At 28.9% G+C, this 25,310-nt stretch overlaps 1 protein-coding gene across 2 annotated transcripts; it reads right to left on the bottom strand.

The window, feature by feature from the left end:
• Positions 1 to 2,140: 2,140 nt before the first annotated feature.
• Positions 2,141 to 24,354, bottom strand: LOC103573191 (homeobox protein SIX1). 2 transcript variants are annotated; one of them, XM_008552162.3, is made up of 5 exons: positions 22,735 to 24,354; positions 21,164 to 21,425; positions 20,841 to 21,075; positions 4,300 to 4,777; positions 2,141 to 3,676 (listed from the first exon to the last, which is right to left on the bottom strand). In XM_008552162.3, the coding sequence occupies exons 1-5, from the start codon at positions 23,029 to 23,031 to the stop codon at positions 3,395 to 3,397; spliced, it is 1,554 nt and encodes a 517-aa protein (XP_008550384.1). In that variant the 5' UTR covers positions 23,032 to 24,354; the 3' UTR covers positions 2,141 to 3,394. The 2 variants fall into 2 exon arrangements, with proteins under 2 accessions (XP_008550384.1, XP_008550383.1); XM_008552161.2 differs by having other exon boundaries at positions 21,164 to 21,446.
• Positions 24,355 to 25,310: the final 956 nt, after the last annotated feature.

Genomic DNA, 25,310 nt, shown 5'->3' on the forward strand with positions numbered 1-25,310 from the left:
AAGTTCTTCTTCATCTCTGATTTTACTTCACTCTTCTCTTTATTCTTGTCTTCATATCTTTTTCCACTCGACTCTGTCATACAACTAACGCAGGATCTCGTGAAAGGAAAGGAGTCTGTGGGGTCCGGGGCGGCTTAACTTTACGATCTCTCGAAATCCCGCCTGATATTATGTATATATGTATATAGAAAGATATATATATATGTATGTATGTATAAAGAAGGCCCACCCGACCAAATGGAAACGAAATTATAACACGCCGATGAGCATGCGTCGACTGCTCTTATTCCGCCTCGTTGACAGGAAAAAGAATTTAAAACTCAAAGGTGCGTTAAAATTTTTTTTCAAGACGGTATTGATACATCGAAGATTCAAGGAAAAGTAAATTATTTTATAACAACTTGTTGATCATAAAGATAATTTGGGCTTGAGAAAAATATATTTTAATTGTAAATTAACTGTTCAGATAAAGTCTGCATGTTGTTTAAACTTGCTGGCATACTTCTGTCTGCAGTTGAATGTACAGAAAATATTTCGTGTGCCGAAATCCCGGACGATCTCCAACTGGATAAGATACGAATTCGACTAGGTACAAAAGAACCGTCTGCTCATAAGAGAGAAAACGAGCCAGATGCGCTTTTTCAGTGCTCATTCAATCGAAGGGAATTCTGTTTAAAATATAGTAAAGAGCAATCTTTATGAGATACATATATACATGTATAGCAATGAACTGGTATCATTAAAGATCGGTAATAGATGACAGGTAGGCTCATTCTTCACCTGGAAATTCTAAAAGAACGTTTTTTTGATTTTATCTTGTCATAGTTGCTCTATTTCATTGAATAAACCAACAGATTTGAATTGAATTATTACACATTGCTACTATGAAAGAAATATTTTATATTGCTTTTAATATCTTTAAAATTATTGAAATATTTCTAAAAATAAATTTTTTCAATAATAAAATACATGGTTAAATTTATTTATTCTTTTTTTTTCATATATAAGGTAAAAAACCTAGTACCCGATCACTCATGAATTTGTACATTTAAGCTTACTAAATTGTACTAAATATAGATATACAAATATATAAGTAATCGAGCACTAGTTCCCTAATTGGGAATTAGGTCTCTTACCTTAGTGAAATTAATTTTAAAATGTGAAAAGTCATGATTACATCAATAGGATATTGCATTCATAAATTAAACCATGAATTTTTTGTGAAAGCTGTTAATAGAAATTAATAAATTATATTTAGTTTTGACATGATAATAATAATAAATAAAAACTACATCAATAGTCTTATGATTTTAAATAACATCAACTTTATTTGATAGTTTAATCATTACATTTTAATACTTTTATTCTCGACAATACACAAGTATTGTTTATTTATTTTATTTTAAATATATTTTTATTAATGTGTGCTTCATGGGATGTCTGTAGTCTATTTAAAGAACACGCTTGTTATTTTTATTTATTTTTTGTTTCTGTTATAAGTATACAACAGTTATACATATATATAAATATAGTTGACAAAAACGTAAAAACAAAAAATATCAGAATTGCATATATATATATATATATATACATACATATATATAATAATAATTTTAATGTTGTCTTTATTTGTAAAACATTTATTTATTATTTGGCAACTATTTTATCCCTTTTGTGCGAAAAAAAGATATTTAACCACAAGGGATCATTAACATAATTATTTATTTATTATTTTGGGTGAATAAATATATTATTGTATAAGAAATGACATATATGCTGTTTATCATTCTGTAGATTTGTTAATTTCACTAAAAAATATTCATTCTGCGGAATGTTGCGTGTAGTTTTAATAAATTGTGCCAAAGAGGGCCGTGTAAAAAATTGTTGCGCGTTAATTTTATTAAAAAAAAATTGATTTTAAATAAATAAATGATTAAAAAAAACTTCAAGTTTTACTTTTCATGCTTTATCGTAGTATTAAAACATTTTTAAAATGTTGTTATTTTTTTATTTTCATTTAATCGTAATATGCGTGTCCCCCTATAAGATAATATATATTTATATATTTATATTTATATATATATATATATATATATATATATATATATATATATATATATTTATAATCATAAAACTCTGGCTTTCTACCCTGTTTTGTCCCATGGACCATTATCCTGTTTGTAATCTTCTAATTCGCTAACTCGTATAGAAAAGTCCGGGACACGATCAAAATTAAATTTATAATTAAACAAAATATTAAAAGATTTACTAGGATTTTGCAAAACTAACTAGTCAAAAAAAAAATAAAATTTCCTATTAAAACTTACATAAATATATCTGAAGATATTAAAATTATGTACCGTTCAAAATTAAATAAATAAATCGGTTCAAAAGTATCACATTCAATCTTACAGTAGAGAAATTTCTTAATTTAAATTTGAAAAAAATTTTTTTTTTGTTTCTAATAAATATTCATTTACATCTATAATTATTTTATCTAGCTCCGAACTTCTCTATTAAACGAATTTAATCGAATGTTTGATTATTTACACTTTAGATAATTTTTCATAGAGTATTACTTACTACATAAATTTATTTTTTTATTAACTACTTATCCACTAATTACTGGGAGATCTAAGTAGAACGAAAAAAAAATTATAATATTAATAATCATAATAATAATAATAAATTGATGCGTCTAATCCAGAGACCATAAAACCTAATATCTACATATATACAGAAAAACTCAAAAGCTCAAAAATTTAGACAATGTCTTGACAGAGAATGTGAAATTATTTTAATATAAATTATATATTCTTATCATACTTATTTTTTTTTGTTTTTTTAATTCAAAAATTTATACATCAGAGTAAAATAAATGAATGATTTGAACTCGGTACAGTATTATTTAAAATGGACGTTAGTATGTACTAATTATTTTGAGGAATATAGTGCGTTAGTTGTGTAAACAAGTATACAATCATATATATACATATTGAATGTACTTGTAATAAGCTTGTATTCGGTATAATAATAATAATAATAATAATAATCCAAAACGGAAATGCTATTTTGTCTTTTTCTATAACTGTTCATCTATTTATAACTTTTTTGTTTTTGAAATTTTAAATAATTACCATCTAAAAATTGAACGATTTGATCGCCCGTTTAATAACGTAAGAAAGTTATAATTAAATCTGATTTTTATTTTATTTTCTTTTATTTATTTTTTTTTTTAACTTTTTGGTATATTTGTTCTACTAAACTAAATGCCGCGATAATTTAAAAACGCAAATGCTTATAGTAGTACACATTTAAAAAAAAAAGCCAATTATTTATAAATGACCTAAGTCTTTTCTTGATTGTGCTTGCCTTGATTGCCTGGAACCCAGGGTCACAATGAGTGGTAATCACCCAATACAAGACCACTGTGATAACCAGCATGAGAGGATGCCATACCCATTGAACTCATGCCTTGATAAGCTCCCATGCCCATATTCATTGACATCGCATTCATACCGTTAACGCTTTGCATTGAATTTGGTAACATTGTCGATGGTCCCATGGGACTCAAACTGCCCATCGATGGCGCTATTGCTCCCATTTGCATCGATGTTGCCGTATGAGGCAATGATTTTTGAATGTCAGCTGATGTTGGTGTCCCTATCAGATAATCCTATCACATAAATATTTTTTTTTAATTTTTCAATTGAACCTTTTATTGATACACTGTAAAAAATCAGGAGTGATTATGGATTTTATTTAAATCCACATTCACTCCGATTTGGAGTTTCAACATTAAATTAAACTTTTCTTTGGAGTAAATTTTGCTCCGAGAGTCCGCGTTTACTCTGAAAATTTTTTCCAGTATAAAAAATATTATCAAGCCAAATCTATATAGGGTAAAGGCACCGTATTTGGCCACATTAGGGCCAGTTTTGGGTACTTAAAAAATTTAAATAAAGCAATTTGTAAAAGACGCAATGACATAATTAATAATTCCTCAAATGTATATAAAGATACTTTTGTCCCACTGTTGCAATGGAAATTTTATTTTATGTTTTTTCATTAATTCAAATAAAGTTTCAATTGCCTAAAAAGGGAGCAGTGGCCCCAAATGCTACTTCTACCCTATATATTCTTTATAAATAATGCCACATAAATTTTTTTTTAATATTTAAGAAAATTTGTAAAAATGAAATCTAATAATCTGAACTCTACTTTCCATCTTACGGAAATAAAAATAATCAAAAGATATTTTGAAGAATACTGTAAATATGTTGATTACTGATTAATTACCTGTGGACTGTAATATTGCATATAATCCAATTGGCTTTTTTGTTGAGCGCAACTTGGCGGAGGTGGTGGTAAAGTAGCAGTAGGATGGACTAAACTGTGACTGGTATTGTGGCCAGGTTGTAAATGATGTTGAAGCTGATGATGAATATTCCTTTTATCATCGCCACTATCACTGCTAGTATCGTGCTGCATATGATGAGTGGGCGTATGAGAGTGACTCAAACTCGTGCTCCCGTGATTTGGATGATAAGAGAGTGGACTAGGAACAGAAACAGGCGCGGGAAGCTGGTACATGTTTGATGATTGTTGATGATCAACCATTCGCGGTTGTTGCTGCTGCTGTTGCTGTTGTACTACACATGGGGACGGTTGCTGTGGTTGTTGCGTCGAGTTTATGGATTGACGTTTTGTATCATCTCCACTTTCGCTACTAGAGTCAACTAAACCTCCACCATGGCCTTTATCTTCTCGCTGGCCACTGGAACATTCAAAATATTGCTCGTTAATTTTAAAAATATTTATATACATTTGATAAATATAATATTTTTCGTAATTAAATGTTAGAATTACTGTAGAAATAATTTAAAATTATATTGATAAAGTAATGTCATCTATATATTTTGTTGTGAAGATATATAGAAGTAATGGCTAAAGAAGCAACAGTCTTGAACAACTTTAACGCACATGGACGGTGATTTATAACAAGGATATACAGTATGGGCGTGAGAATTACGTGCCGGTTGTGAAATACAAAAATAAATAAATTGAATGGAATAAAAGAAGATAAAAAAGAAAAAGAAGAAAAAAATAAGTTGAATAAAAGTGAGCAAAAGTGAGACCATACCACAACTCCCTCTCGCGGTGACGTCTCGTAAACTCAATTTAGCAGAGCAGACCTCCGGGGAGGACCTGCGGTGCTGCACGCGCAGCTATTTCCAGCCTGACAACGGGCTATCGTTAACCGCTTGTTTTACAAGTCGTTCTGACCCACGGGGCTCTGACACCCCGCGAATTTAATACGTGTACAGGGTGTTTTTTTAACGATGAATTTGCACGAAACAAACATACTTTACAGTCATAAAAATTATAACCGATAAAAATTTTTTAAATATATTACCGTAAATATCTTGACGAACTACTTTGTTTTTTATTTCTTTGAATAAAATGAAATTCCTATCTGATTTTTATAAACACCAATGAAATGAAAAAGAAACGGCCGTGTCGAAAATCACGTGGGAATCAAAAGTGAGATCAATAATGTTACTAGACAGATATCCGAAAAAATAATAAAAAAATAAAAAGAAGAAATAAAGAAATGACTCCCGTTATAGACACGATGGAATATAAGAATTATTTTCGTGAGACACGATCAAGATACAGAGTCTTCTTTATTCTGTTATATTCTTGGTGCCTTATTGAGAAGAGAGAATGACTTAAAAGCAGAAAAACAGTACATGAAAGAGGTATTTTGGTGCCACCCGTTGCATCCGGGGGGCCTATATAACCCGAATGAGGTGTCCACCAGGTATGTCTTATCCAAACATCTTAGTAGTAAATTTGTCCAGGCTCCTCCGCGACGGGACATCCCAAGAACCGCGACACGAGACTTCTCCCTCTCTTTTCCTTATTCTTCTTCTCCTGTATCGCATGTTTCTACCGTTTTGATTAGAATTCTTGACACGTACCATCGAGATATGTCTATCGTTTTATTCATGTACCATGCCACTTTTTTTTTCGTCAACTTGACCATTTGCTATTTATTTTTATTATATCTAATCTGCTTGTGTTTATTAGAATTAATTAATTAATTTTGTTTCATTTTATTTTTTTTTTTTTATTTTGACCGTTCATTTTTTTTTTTTTTTTTTTTTTTTTTTTTTTTTTTTTTTTTTTTTTTGTTGAACTTGTCTCTTAATGGTCCAGTATATACCACCATCTTTATATGCATATGCGCGTGCGACCATTGAAGCTGAGATTTCGATCGGGTTAGCGTTGTGAATTTTATTAATCGCCTGGGACATAAATTAACCACCCGGACCTATACAAAATTCTTGGGCCAGCAGTCGGTCGTTGGAAACTTCGATTTACTGAACGATAAGTTCCTGTGACTCTTCTTTGGTTTATACATGAACACGCGTGAGATGTATAAGACAAATAATAGATGTGAAAAATTTCATTACATTGTTTTATGGTTTTTAATTTTTTCATTACAAATACGACAGTTTTGTTTGGACATAATAAAACAAGATATTCATCAGACAATAAAACAATATGAAATTGATAAATTGTTCGAAACATTTTATAAATATTCTAAATAATTTCATTTTTTATAACCGCACGATAAATTTAACTTCCAAACTACACCTTTTAAAATTAATCATACATATAGAGATAGTTACGATAAAATTTCAATTAAATTTGAAAACTTTATAGAATTTTTTTTTTTTTTTTTTAATTGATTCTCATATAAAACTTATATTGTTATTATAAGTGATAATATAATTTTGTATGCAAATTTAAAATGCTTAATACTTTTTCTAAATATATATGCTCCGCGTATTTAAATAATATTGACGATATTATTTTAAATTGCAAAGAGTAAACATAACTGATGCATAATCGTCATGAATAATTAATGAAGTTAAATTGAATATTTAAACCATAGTTTTATCATAATTTTTTATCAACCATATACATAAATTTGGTAAATTATTATAAATATATAATTAATAATATTTAGGTTTAAAATTAAAAATAACTGTAGTATGATCTTATAATATAAAAAATAAATATAATGTAATTAAAAAAAAAAAGTTTGATTATGCACGAAAGCTTAATTAAAATTTCAAATTAAATCTCGTACTTTATATATGCCACTGAGCTAATGTGAGAAATCCGGTACGATATTTGATTGCACTTCAAAAGTTGGTCACAGTGGTGTGAAATTAATAGCAGTGCATGACGATGTAGAAACCGAAATATGATATTACATCTATGAATACGGTAATTCTGAAATAAATTTTTATATGATTGAATATCACAATATTTATTTGATACATTTAAATACGGAGAAGAATCGAAGGTTAAACTTTATTTCAATTTAGAAAGAAACCGATAGTATACGTCGGATTGTTAACTGAACATCATTTTTTTTATTTGAACACAGTTATTTTTGTTATTTTATAATTATTAAGGGAATTTTTCATAAAAGTACTTTTAATTGTACAAAAGACTAATCAGTCAAATATACAAACAAAATTTGACTATTGGTTAACTATTAGTTATTACTGAAACTATCAAATAAATTTAAAACCAAAAAAATTATCTCTGTGCATTGAAATTTGATAACTTCTGATTTTTATTTCGCGCTTATATTTTTTTTTTTTTTTTTTTTTTGTATATTTATTTCAATGTGTAAATTTGATGTATTTTTTATGATATACGGAATGAATCGAAAGTCGAAAAGTCGAAGCTTCATTATACTTTTCATATATCTTTCTTATAAGATCTCTCTCTAAAATCGAATTAGTGAAAATCACGTGACAATCACTATTTGGCAGCGAATAGTCACTTATCGTCAGTGAAAAGTATACCACTATTTGAATTAGTGACATACTTTTCACTAGTAAACAGTGAATAGTCACTATTTTCACTATTTCAAATTTAATAGAACACGAAGAGATAAAAATTATTATATTCATTATATCGTAGCATAATATTTACTATTATGTTAATAATATCTACTATTATATTGTATAATGAAAACTATTATGATTACAGTAGGCTCTCATATGCTATCTAGTAATTTTTACTATTAGGATAGTAACTTCTACTATCTTAGTTGGTATCAAAAACGACTTCGCATCTGCGTCAGATTGTTAATATTACAAACGCAAGATATGGTAGTTGTTAACATGTTAACATCTCGCATGGTAGAAATAACTATACGTATTGTAATTATTAATACATTAAGATAGTTACAGCCAAAAATTTTGCGATTGTAATAATTACGATTCGGCCATAGTAGAAACCACAATATTTTCCTCTCCGTGTATTATAAAAAAAAAAGAATACTCACCAAACATGGATATAGCTGGACAAATAGTGATTATTCACTGATTCGCAGTGATTTTAATTAATTCATTTGTAGAGAGTAACTTTCTTTTTCTCGAAAATTTTCAATTGTTTGAGCATTAAAGTGAAAAAAAAAATTAATCGAGGTATATTTTTGACTGCCTAAAATCGAATTAATGAACATCACGTGGCAATCACTATTTGGCAGTGAATAGTCACTTATCGCCAGTAAAAAGTATACCACTATTTGAATTAGTGACATATTTTTCATTAGTAAACAGTGAATAGTCACTATTTTCACTACTTCAAATTCAAGAGAGTACCCGATATTAAGAAATGTATTTACATATATTCTAATATTGCCACTTTTTCTGTTACTTTATTAATGTATTTAAAAACTTCAAAAGTTACTGTGGGTAAACAGCAGGTGAGCCGTCAACACTTCTATTCGCGTTGGGTTTTTAAACTTAACCATAAGCAAAGATACCAAAAAGCAATCTCATGGGGTTCGACAGCTGGTTCTATAAGTAGACAGTAATGAAAACACTATTATTTGACTTTAAACAATATCCACATTAGTTTACTCAGGTAAATAAAAATAGGGTTTATTTACCAATTTCAATAGGTTGCAATGGCTCCAATATATTTTTATTTCACATGATTTATTTTTATTTATCTAAAATTCTTTTAAAATCTGTTAGACATATAATAATAATAACATGCTACAAAGATAGAATATTTTAGCTACTACTGAAATAAGATAAAAAAATGAATTTAAGTACAAAGATGCGCCGGATCATACTAAAACACTTTTGGTGTTACAAAATTTTATTTAATCCGGATTACGTTGAACCTGCCAATGTACTCAATAGTCCATATCCTTCTATCTTTTTAGCTTACCCAAAAAGATATACATTACAAAACTATAAAAATAAATGTTATATACAAGTCGTCTGACAATGATAGAGAGATAAAAAAAAATTTTTTTATGAGTGTATGTAAACGTTATGTGTTTATGTGTAGGTGTAGAACCACTGATTATCGTACTTGTTGCTGATCCAAGATTAGGGAACACCCACTGTGACTTGACGAACTGTATAATATATATATTCATATATAAATATATATTCATATAAGGATATATTTACAGTCGAATAAATATTGAAATCACTGATAATGATAATTAATAATTTAAATATTTTATAAAAATTTTTATCATTTTAACGTCTTTATTTATTTTTCTAAAGTTTAACTCATGTATTAAAGTGAGTCACTATAGGGTAGAGATACCGTTTTGGCCACTTTAGGGCCAGTTTTGGACACTTGAAAAATTTATATAAAATAATTTGTAAAATACATAATGGTATAATTTATTTTTAAAAATGTGTTCAAAGATACTTTTATCCGACTAATAAACAGAAAATTTTATTTCATACTTTTTGATTAATTAAAATAAAATATTAAATGTCCAAAAATTGAGCAGTGGCCACAAACGGTACTTCTACCATATACACGGAAAAAAAAATAGACGCTACAAAGGGGCTCAGTCCTGTGGGAGCAACAGGACAAAATCCTGTTGCAGCAACAGGATTTTTCCCGTGGAATAAATACGATAAGGAACAAGTTTCATGTACTAATTTTTTTGTCCGCATAATGAAATTTCAAAATTTGAAAAAAATTCAATTTTGAAAAAAAAATTAACTTCGAAAAAAATTTTAATTTTTAACCAAACTTTGAATTTTTTTTAAATTTTTAAATTTCATTATACGGACAAAAAAATTAGTACATGAAACTTGTTCCTTATCTTATTTATTCCACGGAAAAAATCCTGTTGCTGCAACAGGATTTTGTCCCGTTGCAGCACCTATTTTTTTTTCGTCTACTATTCATGAGAATTTACTATTTTAAAATTTATTTTATTTATAAGTATGCTTGACTTAAATTTTTGAGCCTTCTAAACAATCAAAAATAGTTTTGTTATTTAATCTTTAAGTGACATAATTCTTTAAATAAATAAATATTACGTGTAAAATGTGTTTACTACTTGTCATACACATAAATAACAATTATATAAATTGACGTCTGAGAAATATGTTGACTAAAAACAAAATGCATATAATTTTTTATCAAAAGTTTAAATCCACATAATTGCTGTCACACTTGTTTCAAGGATCATAATTATTTAATACATTATTTAATGTAGTTATCGCGCATTTAGTGTTGTGTTTTTATAAAGACATATACAAGTAACATAAATATAAAATGTGACCGTGAGACATAAATTGTTGGTCAAGTTATTAGAACGTTTAGATGAGCCAGACGAGACAACCTCGTAAGAGTCTTAATCGTCGGCTATGAGCCATACAATCTACCTCATTACATAATGACTAGAGACTAGACACTGTAGATTAACAAATTTCTATGTATAATATATATACATATATATATACAACTGAATAAACTTAAAGTTCACTAAACTTTCATTATGTTTACTTGTAAAATATAATTATAATTTTTATCAAATAATTAATCTGCAACATTATTGTCATTTAAATTAATTATGATAAATAATAAAGCTGATATTGCTAAATGATTTTAGTGGATACGAAAATAATGATCAATACATTATCGTCTCTCTTTCTCTCTCGTATACACCCAAAAAATGTTTTATAAACTCACATGTATATTTATATCTATACATATGTAGATATAAATACATGTGAATTTGTATAAATACATGTAACGTAACATAAAACTCAGACTTCGTTAAACGAAATAATAGGATCATTATCCTTGCCAATGGCCGTAATCGCAAATTGGATGCGTCTGCACGTGGAGGGGTGTACCCGGTCTCTGTATATACATATTGAAACGTTTTTTTTATTTTACGATGTTTTAACACACATGTACATCACACATGCTCATATTATACATACTGACTGACATGACACATCGTAAAAAAAGAAAGATGCTACTGAGAACGCGTGCATGAATGAATGCCCCCTCTGTCCCCGTTTGCATGTAGCTTCACTAAGTTAATGTAAGAACGATATTTTTCAAAAGTAAAAAAATATACTGATGAAGAAAAAACTTTGATTTTTAAATTTATCAGTATAAAATATATATTTACATGACGTTAATTGATTTATCAGTTAGTAGGCTTATAATAACTCATTTAAATGCATATGCTTGTTTTTAAAATTTTATAAGGTTGAATCGGATGACCTTTTTCGAGTTTAAAAATTCGTGACTTGAGTCGTTTAGATATAATCAATTTTTTATCTTAAAGATATGTTTAAATTATTTATTATTTTTTAAATATTTTATTTTTGATAAAATAAATTAATCTTTTAATTTTTAAATTCATTTTTACTTTCAAAAAAAATTTTTTTTTTTTTATTAATGTTTTTTTAGTTTATTGGCTTTACATACCGACGTTACACGACCAATTACGAAATTTTTGTTACTTAATTTAAATTTAAATTCATATATTATAACTGTAATTGTGAAAATGTGAGCAAAATGCGTTTATCGTCATCATCCTCGTTTATACTGTTATTGCAACTAAATTTTTAATTTAAACTATTAATAATGTTATTCATGTTGTTTTACGTGTCTGTGAATAAAATTTTTTATAATGATATTTTTTAAATAAAAAAAAATATTTTTAATTATCTACAATAGTCAAAAATAAAAAATAAAACATGAATTTATTTATAAAAATTTTCCTACATGTCAGTTTGTTAACACATAAAAGACTAGCTTATAAATTTTTTCATGGTATTAAAGGTCAAGTTCATCTGAAATATATTTTAAAACAGTATACTGCAACTTCTCGGATTGCCAAAAGATTATACATCCAACTTGTACGCCCGCGAGTTGTAGTTGTAACATGAATTACTCTGAAAACAACTGCAAAGTTGTTTTTTTTTTTTTTTATATGTATAAAAGTTCTTCCTGATGGTTCCTCATTCACATTTTACGAGTTTTTATGCAATGCCTTAAACAATTGGTGTAATAGCTCTCCGGTTTCAGTTAATCTTCCGTTTGTTGTTTTAGAATGAACATAGTAACATTATTCTCTTACTTTTTTGAATTTGAAGTAGTGAAAATAGTAACTATTCACTGATTACATTAAAAAAAATTAGTGGAGGAACGTGGAGTAAATCTGGAGTGGATGACTATTCATTTAACTCCCTAGGAGTAAAATTCACTCCTAAAAAGAGTTTAGTTCAATTTTAAAACTCCGAATCGAAGTGAATGTGGATTTAAATAAAATCAAGATCACTCAGAAATTTTTCTTGAGCGGAGTAATTTCGATTTACTCTACATGCGGAGTAATTTTTTATGAAACTTCGAGTGACGGAGTGAATTCCGATTGAATTGGAATCCGTAATTACTCCGAATTTACTTGCAATCTTTTACAGTGTAATAGTAAAAAGTATGTCATTAATTCAAATAGTAGTATACTATTCATTGCCAAATAGTGATTGCCACGTAATTTTCACCAATTCGTTTTTAGAGAGTAGATGCATTAAACTTGATTCCAATATATTTGTTCACTGAGAGAAAAAAAATTAAATTCGAGTAAACATGTTTACTTGACTCATAATACTAAAAACAAGAAAAAATTTACTACATCGAAGTATATTTCTTATCTTTATAACAATTGTTTAAATCTACATAGTTAGAAATTTTGTGTTAAATTCAACACAAATCGTGTGTTGCAAACGGTCTACACAAATTTTTGTGTTAATTCAACATAATGCGTTTGTGTTGATCTTTAACACAAATTTTATGTTAAATAAAATTTAACACAAAATCTGTTGTTTTGACAGAAAATTTGTGTATATTTAACAGAACATTTGTGTAAATTTAACACATTTTTCGTGTTAAAATCAACTAATAAACAAAAGCACATAACCTAACCAACTCAAGTATACTGATCTACCCTTAGTCGAACTAATATCAATTTAGTGGACAATTGAACCGCTTCAAAAAAATATGGAAGTTATCTAAATTAATTGTAAAATGTATATATTTAATTGTAAATAAATTATAATCCAAATTTTCCTGCAGACAATGCTGCTATAATGTTTTGCTTGGTTATAGTAATAAAGAATTGCGCGGGAACGTTTAGTCAAACAACACAAATTTTGTGTCAATTTTCAAATAACACAAGAAATGTGTTACGTTCCAGATTTTCTAATCATTTAACATAAAAAATCTGTTAAATTAAAATAACACAAACGGTTTGTGTTGAATTAACAGATTTCTGTGTTAAAAATCAACACAAAAAATTTAAGCAAATAAGTTTTTAACACAAATACACAAAATTTCTATCTGTGTATTCATAAATTTCAACAGACAATACATTTTTACTAAAATTAAGAAAATATTTTCTTGGCACTATTTAAGTAAACTAATACTTAAATTAAGAAATTTTATTTGGAAATATACTTTTTTCTCAGTGTTTTAATGTTTAATTTAATATTTCGGTTAAATGTGAAATTCTCTGCATAGTTACCACAGAGTTTCAAAATGGTGGTCTGCAGTGTCGATATACCGAGCACACTAGAGATGAGCAACAAAAAGCGAGGGCGGCGTAACGAGGGATGAAGCCGGATGGTAGTTGGTCGCTAAAAGCCAAGGGAGATTTCTCCTAGGGATGGCTGCGCCAATATTTACTCTCCTGGAAGGTCGTAAAAGCTCCAAGAGAATGACGAAAGCGGTTCCTTTTCTCTCTCAGTATTTTTTGACTCATATATTTATATACCACAGACATAACAAGCGTCCCTTTATTGTTCAACAAAATTAAATACATTTTTTTTTATGAAAAAAAAAATTAAAAAAAAAATAACTGTCATAGACTTGTCAAGATCTCATTACATTAAAAATGAAATTATTATTTTTTAAGTAAAAATTCTATAATTTTTCAATTAATTATATTTTCATTAATGTTAAAACTTTTTTTAGAATTTGATTTAAATGTGAACAATGAGTTGCAAGAATAATTTATACGAAATGTAGAGCAATTATATCTGAAGGAATGTTTGTACAAAAAAAATTCAATTGTTCTTTATAAAAAAAGAGAGATCAAATCTTTTGAAATAGGCATATAAAAGGGTCATATCCTCCTCTTTGAGCCCTCATCTTTAGCCTCGACATTCGTCCTATCCGTACTTTACGATGCTATACAGTGCTCTTCACATTCAAAAAGGGAGTCAGTACACCAAGATAAAGCGGGGCATGTATGTGCACATAAACAGAGACAAAATGACGGGAAAACAAATACGTTTTCATATACTCACACGTGTCCATGAAATTAGTGCACGCCCACGCGTAGAGAGTATGGTGGTCTTTGGGGTTGGTATATACGCCATCAGTAATGTTTTGTTGACATACTACGCTACGAAGAGGCCATTACTGCCACCGCATTCACCCTCTTTTGTTATCCCATTCAGAGGAAGTGAAGTGATGTTTGAGGTTTTATCGTTATGAACGTGAATCAATACTACTTAGGAGTTAAAAGTTTTTTCACTTTTCTCATTTAATGAAAGTAAGCAACTATTTCATTTTATAATAGTCTATGTTCAAATTTTAAAAATAGTTCTAGTACTATTATACTTTTGGAAGTATTCATTTATTTTGACTCCAAATTTCACGTTCAGAGTCATGACTACTTGAAACTACTATATTATTATTATATAGTATGTATTAGGGCTGTAGCTACTCACAGTAACAAAGATGTCAGAATGCATCTAGTAATTATAGTCAATAAATATATATTTAAAGTAATTATGAATTTACTACTTATTTGTAGTATAATTATTCATCGATTCAGACTCCTTGATTGTGGTAATTTTTGAAACTATTATAAAGTTTTAGTAATAATATGTAATTAGTCAGAAAATTGTTAAAGTTACGGACAGCAACGTAGGATTCAATATTTTTAAAAAAGTACTTTAAGTGTTCTAAGCATTGTTGGTCCGGTTTGAATTCAAATTAGACATGGAATGCCTATTTGTCTACAAAGAACTAGGTCGCGGAAATGTATAACGTATATGAGAAACTACTTGAATTTCAAATTACAAGTACATCAATTTATAAGTAATCAGAACAGTTTAAATTTTTTTATTTTTATAATTAGATCTCTTTAGATATAAACAATGTTTTCTTCTCTTAAAACTGAATTCATGAAATTCATTAGCAAATAGCCACTATTCATTAGTTCAGAGCGATATAGTCGTTACCGGTTTTTGGAATAAGTGGAACGACTGTCACTCTGAATATTCACTAATTAAGTTTTACAGAGGTGATATGAATATTTTAATTTTCATTGAATTTATTTCATTTAATTAAACCATTCTCACATGTCTTCTATAAAAAGTTTACGAAAGTACTCTGATATATTTTGTGTATCATTACATTGATTCTAAAAAATCTCAAATCACAAGTTTTAGAAACTGTGTTTTTTTTTTTATTTTTTTAAATTAAATTTTTATATAATTTTCCAGTATAGTTTCAAATATTATATACTAAATTTATTGAGAAGTATATTTTTATTATAAAATTTTATGCGTGTAACATAAATTAATTATATAATGCTGTTAAGAAGAAAAATATGTGTTCATACACATACACATATGGGAATATACATACGTGAAGCGTTTCACATTTTCGTATTATGTGAAACAAGAATTAGGATCAAAGAGGATTGGGCAGGATAAGAAAGGAACCATTTCAATGAAAAGCTTATAAATAAATTGAGAAAAATATGGATAATTCGAACTGAGAGTTGAACCAAAACCTTGTCTGCTACGCCATATTCAGTTCAATTTATCTGTATCCAAAACACTAAAATAATTAAGCACGAAAAATAAAATTTATTAATAAGCTTCCAATATAAAATAAGACAAAAGGGCCCATTTTGTCTTAAATTAAAATTTTTTAGCATATTGATTACGAATACATGGCAGAAGACTAGAAAAAGTAAAAAGAGCGAAAAATTCAAATATTAAAACTGAGAGGGGGGAGGAATTTTTGTCCCAAATTAAAAGATTGTTAATTTTCAATAGAAAACAAGTTATCTTGAATCAAAAACATATAATTTCGGAAGACAAACGTTTTCGGGAACCAACTCAAGATTTTTTTGACCCATGATAATTTGCTTAGAGGAGATTTCTATACATTATTCGGAAAAAATAAGGTTTTCAAAAACATTTTCTTGAATCAAGAATATTTACTTTCAATCAATAATTTTTTTTCCTGTGTGGTAAACGGAGTTAGAAAAAAATAAAACAAATGACAACAACTGAGAATATAAGCCCTTTTTTCTTAAGAGGCTCATGTTATCAGTTCCTCTCTTATATGAATCTAAACCTTATTTATTTTGTCCTTGAGATTATGCTTTTTATAATTATATATTTTATTTAGATGAGATTCCTCTATAAATTCTATAATTTCTTACGAATAGCTAAATGTAGAGTACAATATGTATTGTAATATAAGAAGATTATAAAATCTATATCACGAATGTGTTCGAGAGTAAAACTGAATAAATGAATTTCCTATGTTGATAAACATGACAATTCAAAAAATTGTTATTTAAATAATTATTTGATATAGCGGGTACACGAATTATTGATAAAAATTTGTCAGCAGTAGTAGTAATTTCTTATCTATATTGGAAAAATGAGAAGCATAACACAAATAATCATAGTCTACATAATAATAAAACGTGGAATTTCTTAGTAAAGCTATCATATAACTGATATACTGATGTAATACTTAGCTACTTCAGGTCTTGTCAACTTGATAAAAAAATGCTGAGATATTCAATTGAGTTTCTCGTGAAACCGTGACAGTCTTACTGCGCCAACGTAATAAAAACTTGGCTTGTACGTATTGTCTCGTGGGGGAAACAAGGTGTTATATAAAAGGGTACATATCTATGCTTGTTTTATTTCTCATGGGGACAAACGCCCACGAGACACTTATTCCCCCGTACTCTTTATCCCAAGAGAGCATTTGGCAGCCGCCCCCTGTAACATCCTACAACCGTTTATCTCTAAATTATATGATATGTATCGCGTGTCTGGTGTTTTCAGTCATTGAAAAATAGTTTTTCTTCATCATATCATTTTTTAACTATCAAAGAAATGATTGATTACAGACTAATTTTTAGTAATCATTTACTTCAACAAATATATATTTTTAGAGCTAGAAAATTTTTCAAAGAAAATGTCGAAATATATGTTATGTATCAAAAAATTATGTGTTACGAAATCTTCCAAATCGATTTAACAAACAAATTCAATTTAATTTCAAAAAATTATCGGATCTATCTTAGGATTGATGATATAGAGTTTTAGAGCTGATTAGATTTGGGAATCAATCCATGGAGTAAATTAGAAACTATCCGAAAAAAACATATTTGAAAAAATTTTATTTCTAAAATATCTCTGAACGTACTCTCTAAAAATGAATGAGTGAAATTTTTTCAAATTTGTGAATATTGACTGGGAACCAGCTATAAGTATACCACTGGTTGAATTATTATGTTATAGAATATTTACAAACAGACGTACGTATACATACACACATACATACATACTTTCAGACATAATTTTGAAATTAGTCAGAATAGCCTCTTAAAACCCCAACACGTCAAGATCTGTTAGAAATTCGATTTTCGAAAAGCCGAACGAAACCAATAACTTCCCTTTTTTTAAAAATTTTCAATTTTCTTAGCGGAAAGTTGAAAAATTTTCTGGAGCACAGCTGTATAGTCGAAAAAATCTTGTTTTATGTTTTTTACTTTTTCAAATTTATTGAAGAATAGTCTGATATAAATTGACTCTTAGTTCGGGTGAAAACAATTTTGTAGTCGATGATATCTCGATTCTCAATTATCAACTTCGCCAAAACATAGCGATCAGTCAATAGATTACTGTTAATAGAATGAACATATCACAACGAAAATTCCACCTAATATAGTAATATGTTGTAGGATTTCCTGTTATTAATATACCTATCTCTGGAAATATATTATTGTAGCACGTAAAATTTGTGGTTGAATATATATATATATATATATATATTTACAAATGTATACAAGAGAGAGGACGGCAGCCACACGCTACCATGGGAATACACAGAAGCCATAAGAAATTCGATATCGTTCCCGTCGACTTCGCGGCCGTTCCGCAGTGGTGGTGCTTCCCACTTCCTCTCTCTTCATTATAGTATATATACAAACCAATCTAGTAAAAACACCATGTCCAAGTGTAAGGATGCGATGTCTCATGACAACTTTTATATCTTTCAACAGTTGTGGCAGATTCGCACTAGGCATGATCACGTCTCGGAAGTACGATCAAGTATCATCAATTCATTCTATATATATACATACATACACACACACACATTGTCTGACTGTGTGGTTAATCTTATTTTCCCATGCCAGAATATAAATGTTTCAAAAATTTACCCATCATTTTGATAAATAAAATTAATTATTTATTTTTTCAACTTCAGCTCAAAACTTTTCATAATTATTTTCTAGTTTAAAATTTAAATAGAATTAATAAAAAAAAAATCTAAACACCTTGATCTTGATTATAATTTAAAGTGAAATGACTTTTAATTTGAAGTTTAAATTATTTTTCCGTGAATTAAATTTGATAAAAAGTTACCCCTTAGAAATATGTTTCATAACATTGATTGCTGATTAAGCAAAACTTCCGAGAAACAAATTGTTTCTTGTTTATAAATTACTATAGTCATAACAATAATTAATGGAGAGAAAAAGTTTGGAACTAAAGAGAAAGATATCAAGAGATTGTATAATTTTTACAACAACTTGATGAATTAATTGGAGAATAAAATATTATTTTCATTGAAATATAAAATAATTTCATAAATATAATATTGACTAACGAATTTTGATAGTTTATTACTTGATGAATCATAGTAGACTACTAGACTAAAGTTAGTTTATTGATGCTGTAGCATCATGGTTTCATGTTCTCAAAATATTAAACAACCGAATTCCTAATACATTAGTTTCTTATAAAAATGGAACAAGATATTACTCAAGAATCTCACCCAGTATACATGTATATATATTCTTAGTGCTTTTCCTGTGTCTTACAACGTTGTGGGAGAGATGGTAATGCATTACGTTGGGCTCGACTCGACGATCTAAAATCGGATGTGGAGCAACGACCTTCGGGACAACACGGATCATGAGTTGTATTTTTCATTCCGATATTCGAGTAGCAGGGATATTTGATAATGCTTCCGACTCACTAATTTCATCAATGGTCAAGTGCTGACTGATATATTATAGCAAATAAATAATAATAATAGCAACAAATATATATCAATCAACAATCTCTTTCAAGCTAAATCATATTACTGATGAGCAACAGCATTCAAAATAAATTCAAACTCTTTCTTCACCACATTTATAAAACTTTAGGCTTTTTTGAGAAAATATTCATTCAGTCAAGATTTTAATTTAAATATTTGCCGTCAAAAATAATTATTTATTTGCAGTAATAAACTAAGTGACATTTAAAGATCAAGATAATCAAGAAAATAATTACATAAATTATTTCATTAAATATATAATATATTCGTTTATTTAATGGAATAAAATGTATTTCTGGCATTTTACCTTATTTTTATTTTAAATTTGATCTGTTAATTTACTGAAACGAGTACAAGATAAGATCTTTACTTTCAAAGGTTTGCTTGGTGTTATTTTCGATATGAAAAATTATCAAATTAGCTAAAAATTTATGCAAAGTTTATCTTTGAATTTAATAATTTATTGTCTACATAAATCATTTTATTTATGATAATACTATCTAATAAAATATTAAATGCTGCGATAAAATTTTTGCTATACCATAAAACCAATCGTAAAGAATACAAAAATAGCCACCAATTTTTAAACTTCTTTTGACGGATTAATAAAATTATGATAGCTGTCAAAAAACAATAAAAATCTGACGACAGACATTTAAATTAAACTTTGAAGAAAAAATTCAGTTGAATATCAAAAAAATCTCTGTATTAATCTACATGCGTTGGATATTTTATAAAAAAATTATCCATCTGATCGAACTGCTACACTGAGGCCATTTATTTTTATTTAGTTTGTTTTATTATTTTTTTTTTAACGTATGCTAATTCAAAGCCTGCGGTCCATGATCGTCGTATTCACTGGTTCGTGAAAAAACGTGTTATTTCAAAAGAGTTAGGTATACTGTATCCAAAGAATCCAAAGATTAAAAATACAAAAAACCATATCCACACTTTAGTTTATGTTTTTTTTTTTTATATTAATAACTATGTTTTAATTTTTTCAAACATATGTGATGTACATATTCATCATTCGCTCACACACGCATATAATATAACATAATACAACTGTTAATTTAAAAACTATCACTAACCTTTGTTCAGCAGCTCTATCACGTTGTCTTCTATTTTTGAACCAGTTGCTTACTTGTGTAGTAGTTAAGCCAGTACTTTCTGCCAGTTCACGTTTCTCTCTCGGTGACGGATATGGATTTGAAGCATACCATTCTCTCAAAACACTTCTTGACTTTTCTTTGAAACAATAAGACGTTTCTTCGCCATCCCAAATCGTCCTTGGTAACGGAAACTTTCGTCTCACTCGATATTTACCTAAAAAAATAAACCCACTTCATAAAATATAAAACATTTTAAACCAACACACATGTCCATAAATTATATATCTATAAAAAATACAAACCAACAGCTCCAAGTGCTCTGCCACGAAGTCTTTCAGCTTCAATATAGTGAGCTTTGAGCCACAAGGCCTGTAGTTTTGGATGATTGTGTGGACTAAATGAGTTGCTTTCAAGAATTTGGTAAAGCTGCTTGAAATTACATCGATGAAAGGCAACAATTGCCTTTGCCTTGAGCACACTTTCATGCCGTTGAAGACGTGCACATTGTGGTAACGACCAGAGAAACCTGCCAAGACGTTCGATGGAACCAGCTTGCTGGAGTACCTGGACAGATGACACCATCGCCTTGAAGACGATAGACAGGAGGGGCACACTGTTAGTCGGCAGAACTCATCCCGATCTCCTCTTACTCTAGTATATCTTGTATATATTATCATTATCGTATCCTCAATCATTATTATCTTTATCGATTTCCGATAGATCATCTCCCACAAACCCCTAATTAACCTACAGTTATTTATTAATTAACGCTTACCTAAATTATTCCTTTTAATTTTTTAAATATTTTTATGACCTTTTTTCTTAAAACGGATTACCCCGAAATTGTTATTTCCTCGCGATACAAGACAACTAGCGCCCACGTCACACGGATAATTAACGAGACAATTGTTTTATGACTTTAAATATTGCATACATATATATGTGTGTTATTGCATACATATATTTCATAGTGTTATTGTTAATTTAAATTATTAAAAGTTCCGTGTGACGAAAGCAAGGAGCTAACGACGTACGGCCGTTATTCGCGCAAACTATTAATTTATTATTTCATTTATAATTTTGGGTATTTTAAATATTAATATTAGTTTTTTTTTTTTGTGATATTATTAATTGCTGTGTTATTTAAATTCATTGAAAGTATTAAGTATTTAATATATAATGAAATATATTTATAATTTAACGTTACTGTAAATATTTAACTGAACAATAAAAATAATAAAAAAATATTTATAGTGACTTAATTTAAATCCTATTGACTGATATATTGTAAATGTTGTATTAATATAATGAAAATAAACATACTTTCAAATATGGCTATTAATTTTTAACGTCGGATCACGCGCTGACAAACTTTAGTGTTCGGTTCAAAAACATTTGTATATATGATGATTCAAATGATATAATAAAAATATTTATTATTTCTCGTTTGTTGTCAGACCAAGCTATCGACGAAGCATTAAACTGACATTAAAAATTATTGGACCAAGAAAATAAAATATATAATTTACGTAGTTATTTTATGTAACATAAATATTTTCAGTGTTTATGATTCAAAAATCAACATTGATAATCTAACAAAAGAAATTATAAATAACAATGGATTATTATATCATTCGGTAATTCAATATTAACATAATGAGATAATTGTAAGTTGAAAAAAAAATTTTTGAACCGACCAACTACAGAACCCAAACTAAAATTTAGTTAGTTTTACTAAAAAAATATAAAACCCTGAAACTATTCATATATTTACTTGCGTTAAAAAAGTAACCCAACAATGAATTTTCTCTCAGCATAAAAACAAAATATATATGAACAAGAAAACAAACAATAAGCCAAAAAAAGGACTAACCTCACAAACACAAGCAACTTGCTCCTGAGTAAACCCAAAAGTGGGCAGCTTTTCATTAGTATTGGCACTAGCTCCAGCAGAGCTGGCAGGACTGTCTTGAGGGCTGTAAGTGGTAAGGGCTCCGGCACTACCAGTAATATTGTAAGTGCCAGCAGCATCGACGGACCCCGTGGCGTGACCACCCAGTGAGTTTGGGGTACCCTGGGGACTATAATCACCAGTTGAACCGAGTACATCAGCTCCTGAAGACGGTCCCATAGCGCCACTGGTCCCCACGGCACCACCGTAGCCCATCATCACCTCATTGGGGCCAACAACGCCCCCAGGTACACCGTTACCTCCACCCTCCACTGTGAACTTGACACGTTCTCCACACACTGTCTCACCAACACTTGAGTTGTTACTTTATCTACTTAAATTATGCTTATTCCCCTTTATCAATTTATTACTCAAAAACCCAACTTACTATGCCTACTTGTGTTTCTTATGTCTATGCGCTCACAATTTACTACCCAAAATCTTTATTTTCCATCAGTAGGAAAGTAAAATTGTTTTATCATCATATCTTCCGACAAGTATTTGCATAATTAACAAAAAAAATAATAATGATAATGAAAGTGTGTAGTTTTGATCACTTGAACGACATTCGACAGATAGAAATGAAAAACTAAATACAAGTAGATTTAATTTATAGAGTAAAGTATACACGGACTTCTTGAAGCAAGATATTTTTAGTCGAGCCACTGGTGCTGCTGCTACTGCTGCTGCCTCTGCCTACTCTGTGTACACTCTCTACACCACTCTAACACCAGGGATATTTCTCGAATTACCAAGCTACCGCGAGGTCAACTACAATTATTCTCTAATCCGTTGGCCTCTTTTTCATTAAAAATACATGGATTTTTTTAAAACTCATACACGCTTTAATTGTCTTGAATTACTTGATCACATGCTACCCAATATCTGATTAATGGCAAAACGGATTTTATGTTCCTGGATGATAACGAGGATTTATACCTTGTTTTTTTTTTGTTACACGTTTATATATTTTACAGGTTGTACAATAAGTATATATATGAACACACAGTCTGAGATGTGAATATACGGTATTTATAGACTCATATTCTCGTCTCTCTACTTCCTAAATATATTTTTCTCAAGCGAACCAGCACTCTATTATTAGTTCAGCCACTAGTGAGAATGTGATATCCCAACTTAAATATCAGATTAAACATTTTTTTTTTATTTGTCAAGTTATATTATATTCACATATAACACACTTTTCATAGCGTCCATTAAATATATATATATATAAAACATATAATAATTTAAAATATATATAAATTAAATTATCGGATTAAATGATATGCAACACTAGATAATTAACACAGAATTCACTAGATTAAAAACACTATTTGAATGTTCAAAATAGCATTCTTCAATAAATAACATAAATATTTATTGTCTTTATCCTAATAATCATCATCGTTATTATTATCCCTGACTAATCCACTTTAGGTCATAAGAAAAACAACACTTTAATGAGTTTACTAGGTGTTACAACACACAGCTTCACCACTATGATGACGTTCGCTAACGCACGCATGTGAGACGACTGGTTCGCGCACAACATCTTAACTGTTCCGTTTCAGCATCCTCGTGCCTCCACCAAATCACACATTGGTAGGGGCGTGACCTTTCAGTATGTTCAGGGCCCAGGAATATAAACGTCTATTGGACAGCAGGCGTGGTCAGCTTTGTAACGCCTCTGTACTATTGGTTGCTGAATATGTTACCAACTAACTAGTTACGCGATAGTTGAACCCACTTTTTTACCCCTTCGAAGTAACTAAATCGAGCAAAAAACTTAGGGGTATGAGCATGTGACTCAGAACTTTTATGTGCCCCCGCCTTTTATTCATTTGCACTCAGGATGTTTTGTTGTTATTGTATCAAACTTTTTCAATGTTCAATCTCTTTGTGTTATATTCAAACCTAACATTTTTTTTAATATTCATAAACCTACTTTTTTTAAAATAACATTTTTTGTGTTTGTCGAAAGGCGGTGTTTGTTTACATACAAAAAAAAATAAAGTTTTGGAATAAATTTGCTGAAAATAAATTTTCAAAAACTTTTTAAATGAAGATTATAAACAAATCATATGACAGTTAAGAAAGTTCATGGGACTTGGACATTGTTTGAAGAAATAGAAACAAGTAGTTACGGTCAATTTACTTGCAAGCAGTAATATAATTATTGTAATAGTTTTTTTTTAAATTATAGTATACAATTTAAAATAAGTAACGTTTTGTTAACTGTATAAATAGCTGATCACATTTGTTTATATATAATCTAGAATAGAAAACCATATTTTTAAGTGATATGTATACCAACATCTTGCGACTTTTCTGCTCGGAAAACAATATATGTTTTTTCAGACTAAAAAGCTAAACTTATCCATAAAATATGTGCTGTGTCGGAAGTTATAAAAATAAATGTTTAACTAAATTTTTGGGTACACGGTTGATGGGTTAAAAACCACATTTCTAGGACTGTAGTCCTTTCCGCCGGCAAA

Source organism: Microplitis demolitor, chromosome 8 (assembly GCF_026212275.2).
Source record: "Microplitis demolitor isolate Queensland-Clemson2020A chromosome 8, iyMicDemo2.1a, whole genome shotgun sequence".
Taxonomy (NCBI): domain Eukaryota; kingdom Metazoa; phylum Arthropoda; class Insecta; order Hymenoptera; family Braconidae; genus Microplitis; species Microplitis demolitor.

Bases quoted from the DNA above. Each gene is read 5' to 3' on its own strand.
- LOC103573191 (XM_008552161.2), bottom strand. From the start codon at position 23,031: ATGATGGGCTACGGTGGTGCCGTGGGGACCAGTGGCGCTATGGGACCG. The intron at 21,447-22,734 runs GTTAGTCCTTTT...ATCGTCTTCAAG, and splicing joins AAGTTGCTTGTGTTTGTGAG to GCGATGGTGTCATCTGTCCA. The intron at 4,778-20,840 runs GTTAGTGATAGT...TGAATGTTCCAG, and splicing joins GATAGAGCTGCTGAACAAAG to TGGCCAGCGAGAAGATAAAG.